We start from the raw sequence: 15339 nt of genomic DNA on the forward strand, positions 1-15339 counted from the left end.
CCACGGGGTCACACCCACCCCCAATGTATGACAAAGGGAAATCTGACCCCCACCAAAACTGTCATCCATCCATACAGGTTCAAGCTGGTGTGTTTAATGACACTCAGTTGAGTGGAGACAGCATTTACTCTGCTGGCAATGAGCCAAAAAAGAAGATAGATGAGATGAGATAAAACAGTCAGGTGACAGTACTGAGCTGTGTCACTGTGAACTGATCAGGTAATCATTATCTAGTTGTTCAAAACACACACAAGGAGTGCACACTGTGTCCTAGTCCTAGGTCCTAGTGCCTGCAGTAAGATGCACTCTGGGTCCTAGTGCCTGCAGTAAGATGCACTCTGGGTCCTAGTGCCTGCAGTAAGATGCATTCTGGGTCCTAGTGCCCGCAGTAAGATGCACTCCGGGTCCTAGTGCCCGCAGTAAGATGCATTCTGGGTCCTAGTGCCTGTAGTAAGATGCACTCTGGGTCCTAGTGCCTGCAGTAAGATGCATTCTGGGTCCTAGTGCCTGTAGTAAGATGCACTCTGGGTCCTAGTGCCCGCAGTAAGATGCATTCTGGGTCCTAGTGCCTGTAGTAAGATGCACTCTGGGTCCTAGTGCCCGCAGTAAGATGCATTCTGGGTCCTAGTGCCTGTAGTAAGATGCACTCTGGGTCCTAGTGCCTGCAGTAAGATGCATTCTGGGTCCTAGTGCCTGCAGTAAGATGCATTCTGGGTCCTAGTGCCTGCAGTAAGATGCACTCTGGGTCCTAGTGCCTGCACTCTGGTCTCACTCTGGGGACTTTTTCAAAAACTGTAAAACTTCTTAAACCTATCTCCTCCCACAATTTTTGCTCAATTGACACCAAACTTGTTACAGAGCATCTTCAGACTGTCCTACACAAACTATGTTTCTCAGATTTTTGATTTATCAAAAATTGAGCCTACAGTGCATCAAAATGTTTGACTGTAAACGGTACTGTAAACATATACATGCAAATTCTTGCTAAATAAATCTTCAATGTTCATGAAAAAAAGACAAAATTCTAGAGTCATGGTAGATGATGTGTGGCAAATTTCAGAATTTTATCTCACAAACTGAATTTTTGACAGCATTTTGAATTTTGCTCTAATGTGAACAATTGGAGTCAATGTAAAAATGGCAATTTTAAACATCAGTTTTTCACTTATGGAGCAAATCAATCATTGTTACAAACAAATTACCAACATCTCCATGCTGTCTAGATGCAATATGTGTATTTTCAGATTTTTGTCTTAATAACTGAATTTTTTACAGTGGTTTCAAATCTGCCTTTCCATGCACGGATGCTTTCCTACACAACAGTGAATGGCTTACTCAGTTTGTGAAGCCACTGTTGAGTTGCTACTTGCCAATTAGCTCAGAGCAGTAGATGATCGTCTTAGGTTCCAGAGGTTGCTCAGAATTGCCTAAAAATGCCCGGACCCAACCCATCGCTGCACAGCAGCTATAATTAATAAAAGTTTTCTAGAAGTGTTTTTATGAACAGTCTGTCTGTGTTGATTAGTTTTTCACTTATATTCACACATTTAGTTCATTGTTTTACCCTCTTTTCTTTGAAAAGCACCTGAATAACACCGAAGACAAACATGTAAAATCTACTTTAAACTTGGACGGTGTGAGGCTTCATGCTATGGTCCCATTGTGTTTTCCGGCTAATACTTGCCCATTCTGATCATCTGTAGCATCTTTTTTCAAGAAAATATTAAGGCGAAGATAAAACAAAAAAATCTAAGCATTTTATTTCAGTGTGTTGAAACGTGGATAACTCTGTGAGAGACGCACTCACAGTGATTATGACTGTTGGGAAAAAACTTCAGGGTGTTGCCTTTCAAATGAGACCATGCATGTACTAAAAATGGAGGAAGAACGGCTTTCAGTTCACTCTGGGTATGACTTGTTTAAGAGGTGAATTTCACTTAATCAGCATCTTGATACGGTGCACCTGCCAGGTGGATGGATTGGATGGAGGCGCTCACTTCCACTGATATAATGTTTGACAGATTTCAAGAGAATTGATGTATTGAATGCATGAAAAAGTCTTAGATCTTAAACTTAAACATGTGAGAAATGGGAGCACAAGCAAAAAGCTAAGCTGAGATGGTAAATATATAATTTTTATGCTGATGATACAGAGATGTACCTGACTGTTAAGCTCCGTCTCCACCAAACCCTTTCAGTCCAGCACCTTTGGAACCAGCAGTAAGCCTTCAGACGTGGTACCTAGACCCTCGGTGTGTTCAGACAGTCCTCTTAAATGTGGGCGGGGTTGTTGTCACTCACTGCTCCGTCCAGCACTCGCTGTATTTCCTCATCAGCGGTGACACAGATGGAAGTCTGCACCTGGTTTATCGTCCACAGAACGAGGCTGCACGCCCACATTTTCACAACAAAATAGAACAGGCTGCAGTGAGAGTCTCTCTCCATGGGATATTTAAAAATAGCAGCTTTGTGCATTTAGTCCTTCTCAGGCAAGCTCAGGGGTTTAGTGTTGCTGTAGCCCACAGGAAGTGAGGATTAGAATATATGACCTTCACATAATCCGCTCCAAATTCATCTATATTTTTAAAGTCATTACTAAAAGTGTGTGTCATATAAAAACTAAAGTGATGCTCAAAGTTGTCACAGTGAAATTTAAGGTGTGCTGATGGATTCACGTCATCAACTCATGCATTGAGTAACATTACAAGTTAACATTCCACCTTAAAAGTTGCCGGCAGTCGGCCCAGTGAATGAAGTGATTTTTTTCTCTTTCATTTTATAGTAATATAAGCTGGATATCAAAAAAAAAATTCCTCAGCTGAACTCAGACAAAACAGAGCTTGTTGTCATCGAGCCCCGACACATTACACAACAAATTCTGCCTTTGGCTGGTCTCCTGTTGGAGAATATCAAATCTCAGAGTCTGGTTTGACAGTAGTTTAAGTTTCGAGCAGCTTGTGCAGTCATGTTTTCATTATCTTTGAAATCTTTCAAAAATACGATCCATTTAAACTTTAGGGATTTTACCCGCCTTCATCTCTTCACACCTGGACGACTGCAGCAGCCTCTTAATATAAAAACTCTATTATTCAGCTGCAGACTGTAGCCTCTTTACACCAGCTCCCAGAATGTTTTAGAAGAGATTTTTACATTTTACTGATGACTTGTACGGCTCCTCATGGCCTCTCTTCCAGCTATATCTCTGACCTCTTAGTGCCGACACACAAGGATGTACTTTGAGGTCCTCGGGCAGCAGAGGTGTTTTGTCTGTTCCAGAGGCTAAAAAAATAAAGGGGCCAGTGTTTACTGTCAGGGCCGAGGCTCTGGAACAATCTGCCTGAGGAGATCAGGTCAGTCGAGTCACTGATCTCTTAAAGTCCCTTCTTGAGGCTATCTTCCATCTGTCATAATTCCTGCTGCTGTAAAGTCCAACAGATGAACTCACACTGCAGTGATCTGTAACACACACCACACGTTCACACAAACTGGTTCCTGTAGTAATTTTTATTACTCAAATGTTAAGTTTGGATTTACAGGCACATGGGGACAGACAGGGTTCACTCAGGTCCTCACAGGGCTGGAGACAATGACGTCACGAAACACAGCACAGCGGCGCCTGCAGGCTGAGCAGCACACACACATCACCGCCTAAGACAACGGGGTTACGATACAAATAACTGGTACATTATAACTTAAAATACTGTTTATACATCGTGTGTGTGTGTGAGCTGCACGTCCTGCAGAGCGGCCGTCTGGATGGAGGGAGGAAAATAAAATGACAGTAACAAGTCAGAGAGAGTCCAGTTCTCCTGGTCGACATGTCAGATTCTCTTTCACCAGTCAGTCAGACACTTTTCAGGTTTTATCAGCTGTTTCTCTGCAGAAGCTGACGGTGAAGATTTTTTGCAGTTTTCTGTGTTCAGGACCTGATTTAAAAAAAATAACCCTGCTTTAGTACCGACACGAGGAGACGGCGTGAGGGAACGAAGACGACGAGGACATATCTGTGAGATACAACATGGACGCCCCTCGACGGGACTGTGATTACAACCAAACTTTATATTAAGGCACAAAAGCACTAATTAAAAACAGTTAACTACTGTAGCAACGTGTGAGCGCTCTCGTTATCTCCATGAAGTCAAGCCAATAAAATTCAGTATGTGATGTCCTGATAGGTCAAAGGGTCAAAACATAACAAAAAAATTCAGTTAGGGTGAATTAACTTGTGAAAACTCACAGAGAATCAATAAAACACAAATATTGGCATCGCTATGAGGCAGCAACACGGAGCCTTGTATACAAGCAAGCATATTATAATAATGACATACCACAGACGTTATCATAGATATTCATATATAGATTTAACCTGGAGGTTTCAGTTGATTGATTGTGATAATGTGGCTGTTTGCATGTTGGAGTTTTATTTCTTGGAATCAGCCAGTCCTGAATCATTTAAGCATATATTTACACAAATAACAAATTCCTCACTCTAAGTCATAATAAAAAACATTCACACAAAAATATAACATTTGAAATAATTATTAGCACCAGTGTATCAGATAAAATTCTCGCTACGCAAAATGTACAAAGTTGCATAGTGTTGGATTTAGCCTGGAAGAGAAATGTTAATGTGTGATGGGTAAAAACACCAGTGATAAGCAGCAACTTCTGGGACAAGAACAAGAAAAAGGCCGTGGTGTTAAAACATCAGAACATCAAATGGTGTTTGAACACGGTGACAAGTGTCAGAGCTGATTGAAAGACGCGCCTACGGAGCCGCTGACGTCCTGAAAGCTTTTTCTTTACCTTGTGTGCACACGACGTGCAGCGAGGTGCAAATTTCCTGCGTGCGCAAGTCAATAACTGGCAACTCTAACGCTAAGATGACTTCCATTTCTTTTGGGAACAAAAAGGTAACTTGGCACACAAGCTAATGTCTTGCAAATAGAAGATAGTAACTTGTAAACGTAACCCTGCATCATGTGGGAACAAGATATTAAATTGTATGGATCTCAGAGTAACAAGATATTCACTCATCTTGTTCCCAAAACATCCACAGACTGTGCATACAAGTTAATATCCTCTACGAGAAAGTTACTATCTTGTTCCCACAAGATATGTTCGCCGTGGGAACAATTTCATATCTTGCATGTACAAGACAACAACGGGCAACTCTAACACTAAGATGACATCCAATTCTTTTGGGAACCAAATAGTAACTTGGCACCCAAGATAATGTCTTACGCATAGAAGATAATGACTTATAAACCTAACCCAATGACACGTGGGATCTTGGAGTAACAAGATATTCACTTAAGGCCCGAACATACTCGGGCGGAACATACGCGGAACAGACTCAGCGGAGGTCCGCTTGGACTCAAAGTGGACGTCCGCAAGCCCTGTGCGCGCAAAGCTCAGATTTTTACGACCACGCAGACTCCGCTCTGCGCACCAGTGACTGCTCGGCATGTATTTTTCACATCGCGGGGATTTTTCACGGACATTTTTACAGGAAACTACAACGCGGAAGTGCGCTCGACTATGAAAGCCCGAATGACTGCGGACATTCCTCGCAGAGTCTGCTCCGCTTATAGTACGCCCGAGTATGTTCGGGCCTTTAGTGTGTTCCCAAAACATCCATATATTATGCATACAACTTAATAACCTTTACGGACAATTTACAATTTTGTTCCCACAAGACATGCAGGTTGTGATATGAGATATGAAAGAAGACAATGATGTTGTGGGAACAAGACAATATCATTCCCACAACATCCATATCTTGTGGGAACAGGTAAATATCTTGAGCGTGCAAGACAGTATCTGCCAACCCTAACTCAAGATCCATACCTTGGAAGAAACATATGTTGTGGGAACAATCCATTATCTTTTACTCTAAACTCAGATCCGTATGATGATCACATGATACCATTTTACGTCCCATTTGCATGCACAAGTTACTATTTTGTTCCCACACGATCCAAAAGTTGTGTGCGCACGTTGATATCTATTCACGCAAGAAAATATCTTCTAACCTTCGGCTCCAGAACACTTAGGAACAAGAAACTAAATTGTCTTGTGCACACAAGATTTATAAACTGATTTTTTCAGGGCTTCAGAGGCTTCATATTCGCCAGCGGCGTGGGCGTGGCTTTACTCGACATCACAACCCACTGGAGGCGAAAATACTGTTGAAGAAAAGAGAAGTAAAATACTCTTCCTCTGCTGTTTGTGTGTCAGGCACGAAGCTTTGGGAGAAAAGAAGAGAGGATTCCTTCACTGTGGTTTCTGAAAACACGGTTGGTGTAAAAATGAAAACAAAAAAACAAACAAAAACAAAACAAAAAAAGAACGCCGAGGACAGCGGCGCTCTAACAGTGGGTAGCCGTGCATTCAGCTGGCTGAAAACTGTAAAAGTAGCTGGCGTGTCCCGGGCATGATGGGTAATACGAGCGGACACTCCTCGAAGTAAGAGGAACTTCCTGTCTGTGCAGACGGGTGCAGTCACGTCGGGTTTGTGGTTCTGGTTTTTCTCCGAGGCTCTTCCACCTCTCTGCACGGCTTCTCTACGCCGCTTAGTTCATTCTACCGTAACCACGTTACTGCGTCTCCAAAACAAAAACTAAAAACAAAACAAAACAGCTGCTTCTCTTTTGTTAAAAACCGTGAACGTGGCTTGAAATGTTGGCTTCAAAGACAAGAATCTGAGAACAAAAAAAAACAACAAAAAAAACAAAACAAAAAGGTTTAAAAACTGTTTTGGTAAAAGTTGGCATGTTCGCCAGAGTGTTAGATGTGAAGGGGGAGTGTTGGAGGTGGAGGAGGGCGGGGTTAAGGCCTCTCCAGAGACGGCGTGTTGAAGCAGCCATCGGGTAACGTGTTCTTGATGTCGTTGAGGTTGGCGATGTCGGCGCGGATCTCGCGGATCTGCCGGTCGTAGTCGTTGATCATGTCCTCCTGAGTCCGCGCCACGTCGTTCAGCTCCGTCAGCTTCCTGTCCAGCTCGCTGTCGCCCATCTTGCCCTTGGCCCTCTTCAGGGACTCGTCGATCTGGTTCAGTTTGCTCAGGTCCACCTTGTCAATGTTTCCTGGAGAGGAGACCAAGGAGGTAATGAACCACTTTACTGGGACTTCAGACCAGTTTTACAGAGCGTAACAGAGTCTGTTCTTACCCAGCTGATCCAGCAGGGCAGTGATGGTGCTCAGGACCGTCTTCACGGCGCTCTTGGCCTTGCGGGCGTTGTCCTCCGCCTCCTTCGCGTTGTCTGACGCCTGAGGAAAAGTAAACAGTGATGATCCAACACAAAAACTGACTCTACAGATCACGCTGAAGCTTGTTGGAACCGGCTCTTACCATTCCAGCCATCATCATGTCTTGGTCGGCCTCGGCTTTCTTCCTGGCCAGCTCCTGCTCCGCGGCGTCCAGCTGGTCCATCATGTCGCTCACCTCGTTGTCCAGCTTGGTGGTGTCCTGGAAGGCCTTCTCTGCGTCCTCCTTGGTCTTGGCAGAGCCCTGAGAGGACACACAGGTTGTGTTCACACACCTGATCAACACATTTTAAACCTGCAGACGTCAGGTGGGTTTCCGTCGTACCTTCTGCACGTTGCCTGCGATCCTCTCGGCCTCCTCTGCCTTGTTCTTGGCCTCTCGGGCGTCAGCGGCCGCGTTGCCGAGAGCCGCCTCCGCCTGCTTGGTCTTTTGGTTAGCGGCTATGATGGTGGCGTTGATGGTGGGGATCTTCTTTAAAGCTTCCTCAGCCGCAGTCTTGTTGTCGTTGACTCTCTTGTCGAAGTCTGCAGGAAGTTACGAATGAAACAAAAACAATCCAGACGAGAACACAAGTTACATCAGTAACTGAGTCACTATGAAACCACTAATTCACCCAGAACACCTTCATTTATAACGAGGTGTTCAGTTTGGCAGACAAAAATCTCTTAAGATGTCCATTAATTTGAAAAACAAAACCCTTAAAACAGTAATTAAGTAACAGTACATTTAAGTCTTTCTTAAAGGCTCGATGACTTTCCCCTTAATTCACACATTAATGTGAAAAATTTGTCAAATCCATTAATGTATATGATGTTATTAAGGTTAAGGGACCTTGGCCTAATGATATCTTAAGGTTTCTTATACACGTATTTCACAGATTTGGTCTAAATTAATAGAAACATTATGAATAATATATTAAGGGGTTTTCTGCTTGGATCTATTATCACAAATTTGTGTTTCACAGCGTAATATTACAGTAACTGCTGCGTTTGCACCGTATTCTTAATTAGAGGCCTTTACATTTTCCATTAAAATGCAAACTGATTCAATGGTGTGAAAATCCCTGAATGTTCACCTTAATTAAGACAATTAAATGTTTATATCAAAGGACAGTGTTTATACTGTTGTGTTATTTGTTTTGCTGCTTTAAAAACCCTTAAACTGAGGAGATGTTCCAGTAATAAATTAATGTATTATATATATAATATTAATTCATCTATTCATTGATTCCAAATTTGCACATCAATCAAAACATAAAGGTCCTTTCACTACATATTAAAGGGTACCTGTAATGTTATAATGTAATGTAAAGACAGACAGACAGACAGGTACCTCTGAGGTCGTCCAGGATGCTCTCTGCCTCCCTGTAGGTGGACTGTCCCTTCTTCGCCGCCTCCTCAGCCAGAGCTTTGGCAGCATCGGCTCGAGCCAACAGCTGATCTGCCGTCTGTCGGTGACAGGAAACAGGAAACAGGAAGCCAGACGTCAACAACAACAAAACACATCCAAACATATAACATATGTCTCTATTACGTCTCACGTCGGTGTGTCCGTTAGCTTAGTTAGCTTAGCATAAAGGAAGCCACCCGTCCCGCCGTCACATGTACCTGCTGCTCACTTCTGCCTTTCTCCAGCAGTTTGCGCACTTCCTGCTCTTTAGCCCTCAGGTCGTCTCTCAGGTCGTTGTACTCCTTCTCCGTCTTGTCGATGAGCTTGTCGAGGTCCGACGCCTCCTTCTTGATCTTACTGGCTTCATCCTGAAATACAAACAGACCACTCAGTCATCCAGGAAGTCTAAATACATGTGATAAAAATCACTTCCTGTGTGCAGTATGTGAAGTCACCTCCAGAGCTTTGGTGTCAAACGGCGGGATGCTCGTCAGGTTGGCGAAGATCTTCAGAGCTTTGTTTCCGGCGTCTTCGGCCTCGGCCTGAACCTTGTTGGCCTGTTTCTCCAGATTCTTGGCCAGCTCCTTCGCCTCGTTGTACCTGAACGTTACAGCGAGAGCTGGCGGTTAAAGACAGAAGGAAACACGTTTATAAATGAGGTCACAGAGGGCGCCGTCAGGAGACGTACTTCTTGTTGAGCTCGTCGATCTCCTGACTTGTCCTGCTCTCTCCGTCCAGAGTCTTCAGCAGCAGGTTATACGCTTTGGTCGATGTGTCGTTGGCGTCTTTGGCGATCTTCTCGATTTGGTCGGCGTCCATCTTGTGCCTGAGAGGAGCACAGACACATGACAGACAGAGAGTCAGTTCGGCTGCCACAGAGCCTGTGGTGCAGTTAGGGGGCCGTACACATGCTGCGTCTTTAACCGCCTGGAAAATGTGAGGTTGGGCGCAGTCGAGTGCGGCGGCAGATTGGTTGCTAAGCGACCTTGACCAGCACCGTATCACAACCTGTTACCTGAAATCCTGAGTGCAGAGCTGATCTACTTCCAGGAGCAGATGTGACGCTCTGACAGCGCTGCACTAACATGATCAACTCCTCCTCCATGTTTATCACACACTGATATTTACTGAAGAAGGAAAGATATCTGTGGCCTGTGATTGGCTGGTCCTCGTCACATGACATGCAGTGCAAGCTGCTGCGTTCCAAAAGTTGAACTCTGTATATTCAAGGCGCTGCTGTCACACCCTGAAAAACAGGCGCTCTGGCGTTTGTGTGCACCTGCTGCACGTCTACATTAAAAACACTGAATCTGAGGACACAAAGGACGCAACAGGTGGACGACCCCTACTGCAACTTTTTACTGTTGCCGGGCAACCACCCATCAGCTCCTCACCCTGACCTTCCTGTGTCATCAGTCTACTGTTAATCAGTGTGTAGCTGCTGCCATGTTGAGGCAGAGGGTGCTGTGTGTAGCTCTGGTTGAGGGTGAGAGGCTGTCAGCAGATAAACAGAGATCTGTGTGGGTACATGAGACCCTAAAAAAGAGGCTGGATCATGGGGAGTACCACCAGTTGGTCCAGGAGCTTCTCCTCCATCATGGATGTTTACAGGCAGATTTTAGGACGACTCAGGGGCAGTTTGACAACCTGCTGTCTATCATCAGGCCGTATAGCTCTGACTCAACTATTGCAACCACAACAATTAACGCAAATTTAGTCTCTATATACATTCAGTGAATGTAGAGTCTGTAGGCTAACCCTAGAGATCTTGCCTCCAGAAGAAGAGTGGAAGAGCCCTGAGTTTCCAGTTGTAGGCTGTTTGTAGTCCGTGTGATATTGACCAATCATGGAACCCCGTGAATTCTGCACAACTGATTTTTGTCCAACCACCACAAATCTGACGGGTAAAGTCTTTTTATTGCAGAGCTTCACTCAGCTCCTCTCACTGTTCACCATCATGAGCTCAGTCACGCACACAGTGACAGGGCTAACTGTAGCATCACACCGCTAACATTACCAAGCGGTTATTAACAGATTTAATGATGCTAAGCGCTGAAAAAGGTTGAGGCCAGCTCAACTTCCAATGGTAGCACGTCACACCTGACCACAAGTATCAGGCGTCAGTTTGTAGCATTGTGTCTATAGCCCCTTTTACACTGCCAGATTTTCCACGAATGTTGGGTCGTTTTGCCGGCAAGCTGCGAGCGTTTAGACACACAGAGCCGGATTGGCGAGTTGATCCGAGGTGCCCAATTTTCTGCCTCGTAGGGTAGACATATTGGTGGAGCCCTTTTAGTTACTGTTTACGTCACACGCTGAGCTACACGTTTTGTTACTTGCTCACGCCCCCCATTGCCCCGAAAAAGGCACATTCTGTATAAACAAAAGTAGGTAGGCGGCATTTTGCTGCACTCCCTGATTTTGTTTTTATACTGCCAATGCTGAAAAAACACTGACTGGGCTTTCCTGCAAATTTGCACAGTTCCAACTAAAAAGGGCTACTGACTTTTACTGAAAATGAGTTGTAGCCTGTTGCGTGTCGCTCATAGTGTGAATGCAGCATTAGCATCACATGGCTAACGTTACCCAACGGTTATGAACAGGTTTAATAACAGAGTCAAGTCATTTCGATGTCGGTGTGAGATTAACAGCTCAGTGTCACGTGTTAGCCGCTGCTGCGAGGCTTCTGCCCAAGTGCCGAAACATGATGAGTGCTGATGAATCATGTTGTGAAGTGTTAGCTTGTGCTAACTGGGCAGAGAGCAGCTCACAGAGACGGTCCTTTAACGCTGCATCAAACAGCAGGAACAGCTGATCCTTCAACTGTTGCTAAACTGCCATGGAATCAGACCTTTCAGGTGGCAACAACCCAAAAACAGCCCACCAGATCCTGGAGGGACAGATTTTTATGACTGTTGACAGTGTATTCTGATTCTAACAGATCCCCTGAGTGAAAACCTTTGACTCCACTATGTCAACAAAATGAAACAAGAGTTTTGAACCTGACTTTATACAGTGTTCAGATTTCTGATCTGGAGACGTATATTTATCTTATTTTTACCCCGTTCAGAGAATCAAAACTTTGTGAAGTTGCTTCTGCTTTTTAATCTCAACTCTCTTCTTCATTCATAAAAAACTTGACATCTGACACGATTCCCTCCCAGTCTGCGGTCTTACTTCTCAGCCAGCGTCCGAGCCTCCTCTGCCAGCAGCGTCATGTTGTTTGGATCTCCGGTGCCGCTGGGGGGCTTGATGTCCTGCGGACAGACATCAAACATCAGCTCTGTTAGTAACCTATCAGGGCTCTGTTTCGGTAGACGGTTGCTGTAACAGCAGCGCCATCACTCACCACTTTGCTGATGGCGTCCTTGGCCTTGTCCAGCTCCTGCCGGGCTCGGTCGATCAGGTTCTCGGCGTCTCGGACTCGGTGGCGGGCCTGGTCGGCCTGCGTGCCGGTGTCGTCCACCGTGTTGCGGATGTTCTGCAGTCGGTTCCACTGGGTGGTCAGAGTGCTGTTGATGTTGTTGAGGCGATCCAGCAGACCTCGGTCCACGTCTGCAGGGTCAAAGGTCAGTCGGGTTAGTCAGTTTTAAGTCAGTTAAACAGCTGATCTCAGGGCTGAGCTTGTGCCTGACACGTCGTTCCTGACATGTCAGCAGGAGCACAACATTTTCTCATTCATTTAAAGTTTACGAAGCCTCTGAAGTCCTGTAAGCTCGTGTACAGCTTCATTCATAAGACAATGAAGTACTCTGGTATCGCTTCAGGACCATGTTAGGATGGGGGGGGGGCAGTTCTCTGAGTCTGATACCATTACAGGTAAAGTCAGGCTTTGGTGTCGGCTTCATGAATAAAATGTTACTGTTCTGATTGTTTTATGGCGGCTACGTTTGTGAGATTAAACTTAAGGTTAAATTTGTTTTCTTTATGGTTTTCAGAAGATCAATCAGTCTGGTGTTACCTTTGCTGGTCTGCGCCTCCACCAGCAGCTCCATGATGGCGCGCTCCGCCTCCTTCAGCCGGTCCTCGAAGGCCTTATCGCTGACGGTGTCCTGACCCGAGCCCAGGTTATCGATCAGAGTCTGCAGGTCGTGCAGCTTCTGCCTCTGCTGGTTCACCTGGACACACAAACAACACCTGAATGCATCACTGTGCAGAGACACACGAGTCCGTCCTTCTGTCTGTCTCTAACGTCCATCCTCACCTTGTCTCTGACCAGACTGTAGCAGGAGGGACACTGCTGGCAGCCCGGAGCTGAGCGGTTGTAGAAGTAATTCTCCTCACACATGTCGCAGCGAGCGCCGACGAAGCCGGGCCGACACTCACAGCGCCCGTCCTCCTTACACTGACCTGACTGGGAGCCCTCGGGGTCGCAGTCGCAGGCTGCACGTCACACACACACACACACACACACACACACAGGTCATTAAACACACCCTGAGATATTATTATTATTTCATCATCAATGATGTCACTGCGCTCACGTTTGCATCCGGACGAGCTGAAACCGAAGAAGTTGACCTCGCAGCGCTCACAGTGCAGTCCGGTGACGCCAGGCTGACACTCACACTGTCCTGTGATGATGTCACACTGACCGTTGGTGGAGCCAATCGGGTTACAGTTGCATCTGCGGAGGAACAGCCAATAGGAAGGAGGTCAGAAGCATGAAGATGCTCATGTTGTTGTGATGTAACTGTGATGTCAGTGCAGCAAACTGACCGTTCGCAGCCGTTGCCGCTCTGCAGGTTGAAGAAGCCGGGCTGACAGGCGCTGCAGTCGCGCTCGGCCACATTGGGGAGACACTGACACTGACCGGTGACCTGAGAACAGCTCGTCTGTCGACCAACCGTACCGAACGGAGAGCAGGAGCAGGCTGAGGACAGAAACCAACCAATCAGAGAGCTCAGAGCAAAAAGCATTGACGGATTAATAGTTTCAAATATTATCGTCTATTAAAGTCTATTTGAACAGTTTTATTACAAATGCATTTCATTAGAAGGTGTAGGTTCATATTTGCTGAGACAGCCGGGCCTTCATCACTTGAGCGTACGTATGATCTGAGGCAGCTTCAGCGTGTTCGCAGAGTACGAACAAATTCATGTAAGAAAACACTGATGAATCTCAGATTTCTACTGAAACATTTGTGCGCACGGTTTCGTTCTGGTCTTCGCTGTGACCTCGTCCTGTGAGCTTTATTTTAAAGTTTCTATCCTGAAAAACAACTAAACTAAACCATCCCCGTCAATTATTTTAAAAAATCATCCCCCGACAAAATCCTCAAAATAATTTAAAAGAAATCACCCACACAAAACCCCTTAAAATTATTGAAGTCTTAAAGTGTAAAGTAATCAGAAACTAAAGCTTTCAGATGATGTAGAGCAGGAAATAAATTTAAATATTTCCCTGTGAGATGTGGTAAAGTAGAAATTTAACGTGGCATGAAAAGAAAATACTCAAAGTACAAGTACCTCATGTTTTTACTTAAGTACTCTACAGTACTTGGCTAAACGCACTTAGTTACACTACACCATGTGTACTGTGTCACACCCTCCCCTGCCGTGAAGCGCTGGCGCCCTCTGGTGGGGGTCGGGACAGTATTTAGAGTCTGATGTTGTTGGACTGAAGCTTTGAACAGCTGCTGCTGGAGACAACGTGTATCAACAGCTGCAGACGGATGAACCTTTGGGAACTTCCTCTTACGTTTGCACTTGTCGGCGGGGTTGGTGGCCAGGGCGTTGCCGTAGAAACCCTCCTTGCAGCGGTCACAGAAGAAGCCGGCGGTGTTGTAGATGCACTTGAGGCACTCTCCGGTCTCGCGGTTGCAGTTGCCGACGGCATTGGGGTCGATGTTGTCGCTGCACTTGCAGGCGCGGCAGGCTCGCACCGGGCCGCTCTGACCCAGGGGGTCGCCGAAGAAGCCGTCGTCACACAGCTCGCAGCGCTTACCTGTCGTCAGAATCAGAGTGTCACAGGTGACCTCAGGGTTTCTGGATCTGATGTGGTCATAGTGGGATTATTCAGGTGACGTACCTGTGGTTCCTGCAGGACAGTTGGTGCAGACCACCTCTCTGGTTTTGGGGACCATGGCGCAGGTGGCTCCGGCCGGACAGGGACAGGGCTGACAGTCGCTTGACGACCCACGGGTGGCGTCACCATAGTAACCGTCTTTACAGCGTTCACAGCTCAGACCGGCCGTGTTGTCCCGACAGTCACACGCTCCTGGACAGACAGACAGACAAAACCCTGAGCTTTGTTTTCAGCTCAAACAGCAAACCAGTCAACAAACCAGAAAACAGACCAGTAAACAGACCAGTCCATAAAGCACTTAACAAACCAGTAAACAGACCAGTTAACAAACCAGTTAACAGACCAGTTAACAAACCAGTCCATAAAGCACTTAACAAACCAGTAAACAGACCAGTCCATAAAGCACTTAACAAACCAGTAAACAGACCAGTTAACAAACCAGTCCATAAAGCACTTAACAAACCAGTAAACAAACCAGTCCATAAAGCACTTAACAAACCAGTAAACAAACCAGTCCATAAAGCACTTAACAAACCAGTAAACAGACCAGTTAACAAACCAGTCCATAAAGCACTTAACAAACCAGTAAACAGACCAGTTAACAAACCAGTCCATAAAGCACTTAACAAACCAGTAAACAGACCAGTCCATAA

General features: G+C 45.6%; 1 protein-coding gene across 1 annotated transcript in view; it reads right to left on the reverse strand.

Moving 5' to 3' along the window:
* Positions 1-3489: 3489 nt before the first annotated feature.
* The window catches only part of lamc1 (laminin, gamma 1), a 77954-nt gene continuing 66104 nt past the window's right edge, over positions 3490-15339 (reverse strand). The window contains exons 13-28 of the mRNA XM_033650568.2: positions 14690-14878; positions 14360-14605; positions 13379-13532; positions 13144-13286; positions 12864-13042; positions 12621-12777; positions 12009-12214; positions 11837-11916; positions 9348-9485; positions 9115-9259; positions 8878-9027; positions 8603-8717; positions 7595-7794; positions 7355-7513; positions 7173-7272; positions 3490-7088 (exon numbers count right to left, since the gene is read on the reverse strand). Of these exons, the coding sequence (XP_033506459.2) occupies positions 6832-7088; positions 7173-7272; positions 7355-7513; positions 7595-7794; positions 8603-8717; positions 8878-9027; positions 9115-9259; positions 9348-9485; positions 11837-11916; positions 12009-12214; positions 12621-12777; positions 12864-13042; positions 13144-13286; positions 13379-13532; positions 14360-14605; positions 14690-14878 (2618 nt within the window). The 3' untranslated portion in view covers positions 3490-6831. The remainder of the gene's footprint in view (positions 7089-7172; positions 7273-7354; positions 7514-7594; positions 7795-8602; positions 8718-8877; positions 9028-9114; positions 9260-9347; positions 9486-11836; positions 11917-12008; positions 12215-12620; positions 12778-12863; positions 13043-13143; positions 13287-13378; positions 13533-14359; positions 14606-14689; positions 14879-15339) is intronic.

This window comes from Epinephelus lanceolatus, chromosome 12, assembly GCF_041903045.1.
Source record: "Epinephelus lanceolatus isolate andai-2023 chromosome 12, ASM4190304v1, whole genome shotgun sequence".
NCBI classification, from domain to species: domain Eukaryota; kingdom Metazoa; phylum Chordata; class Actinopteri; order Perciformes; family Serranidae; genus Epinephelus; species Epinephelus lanceolatus.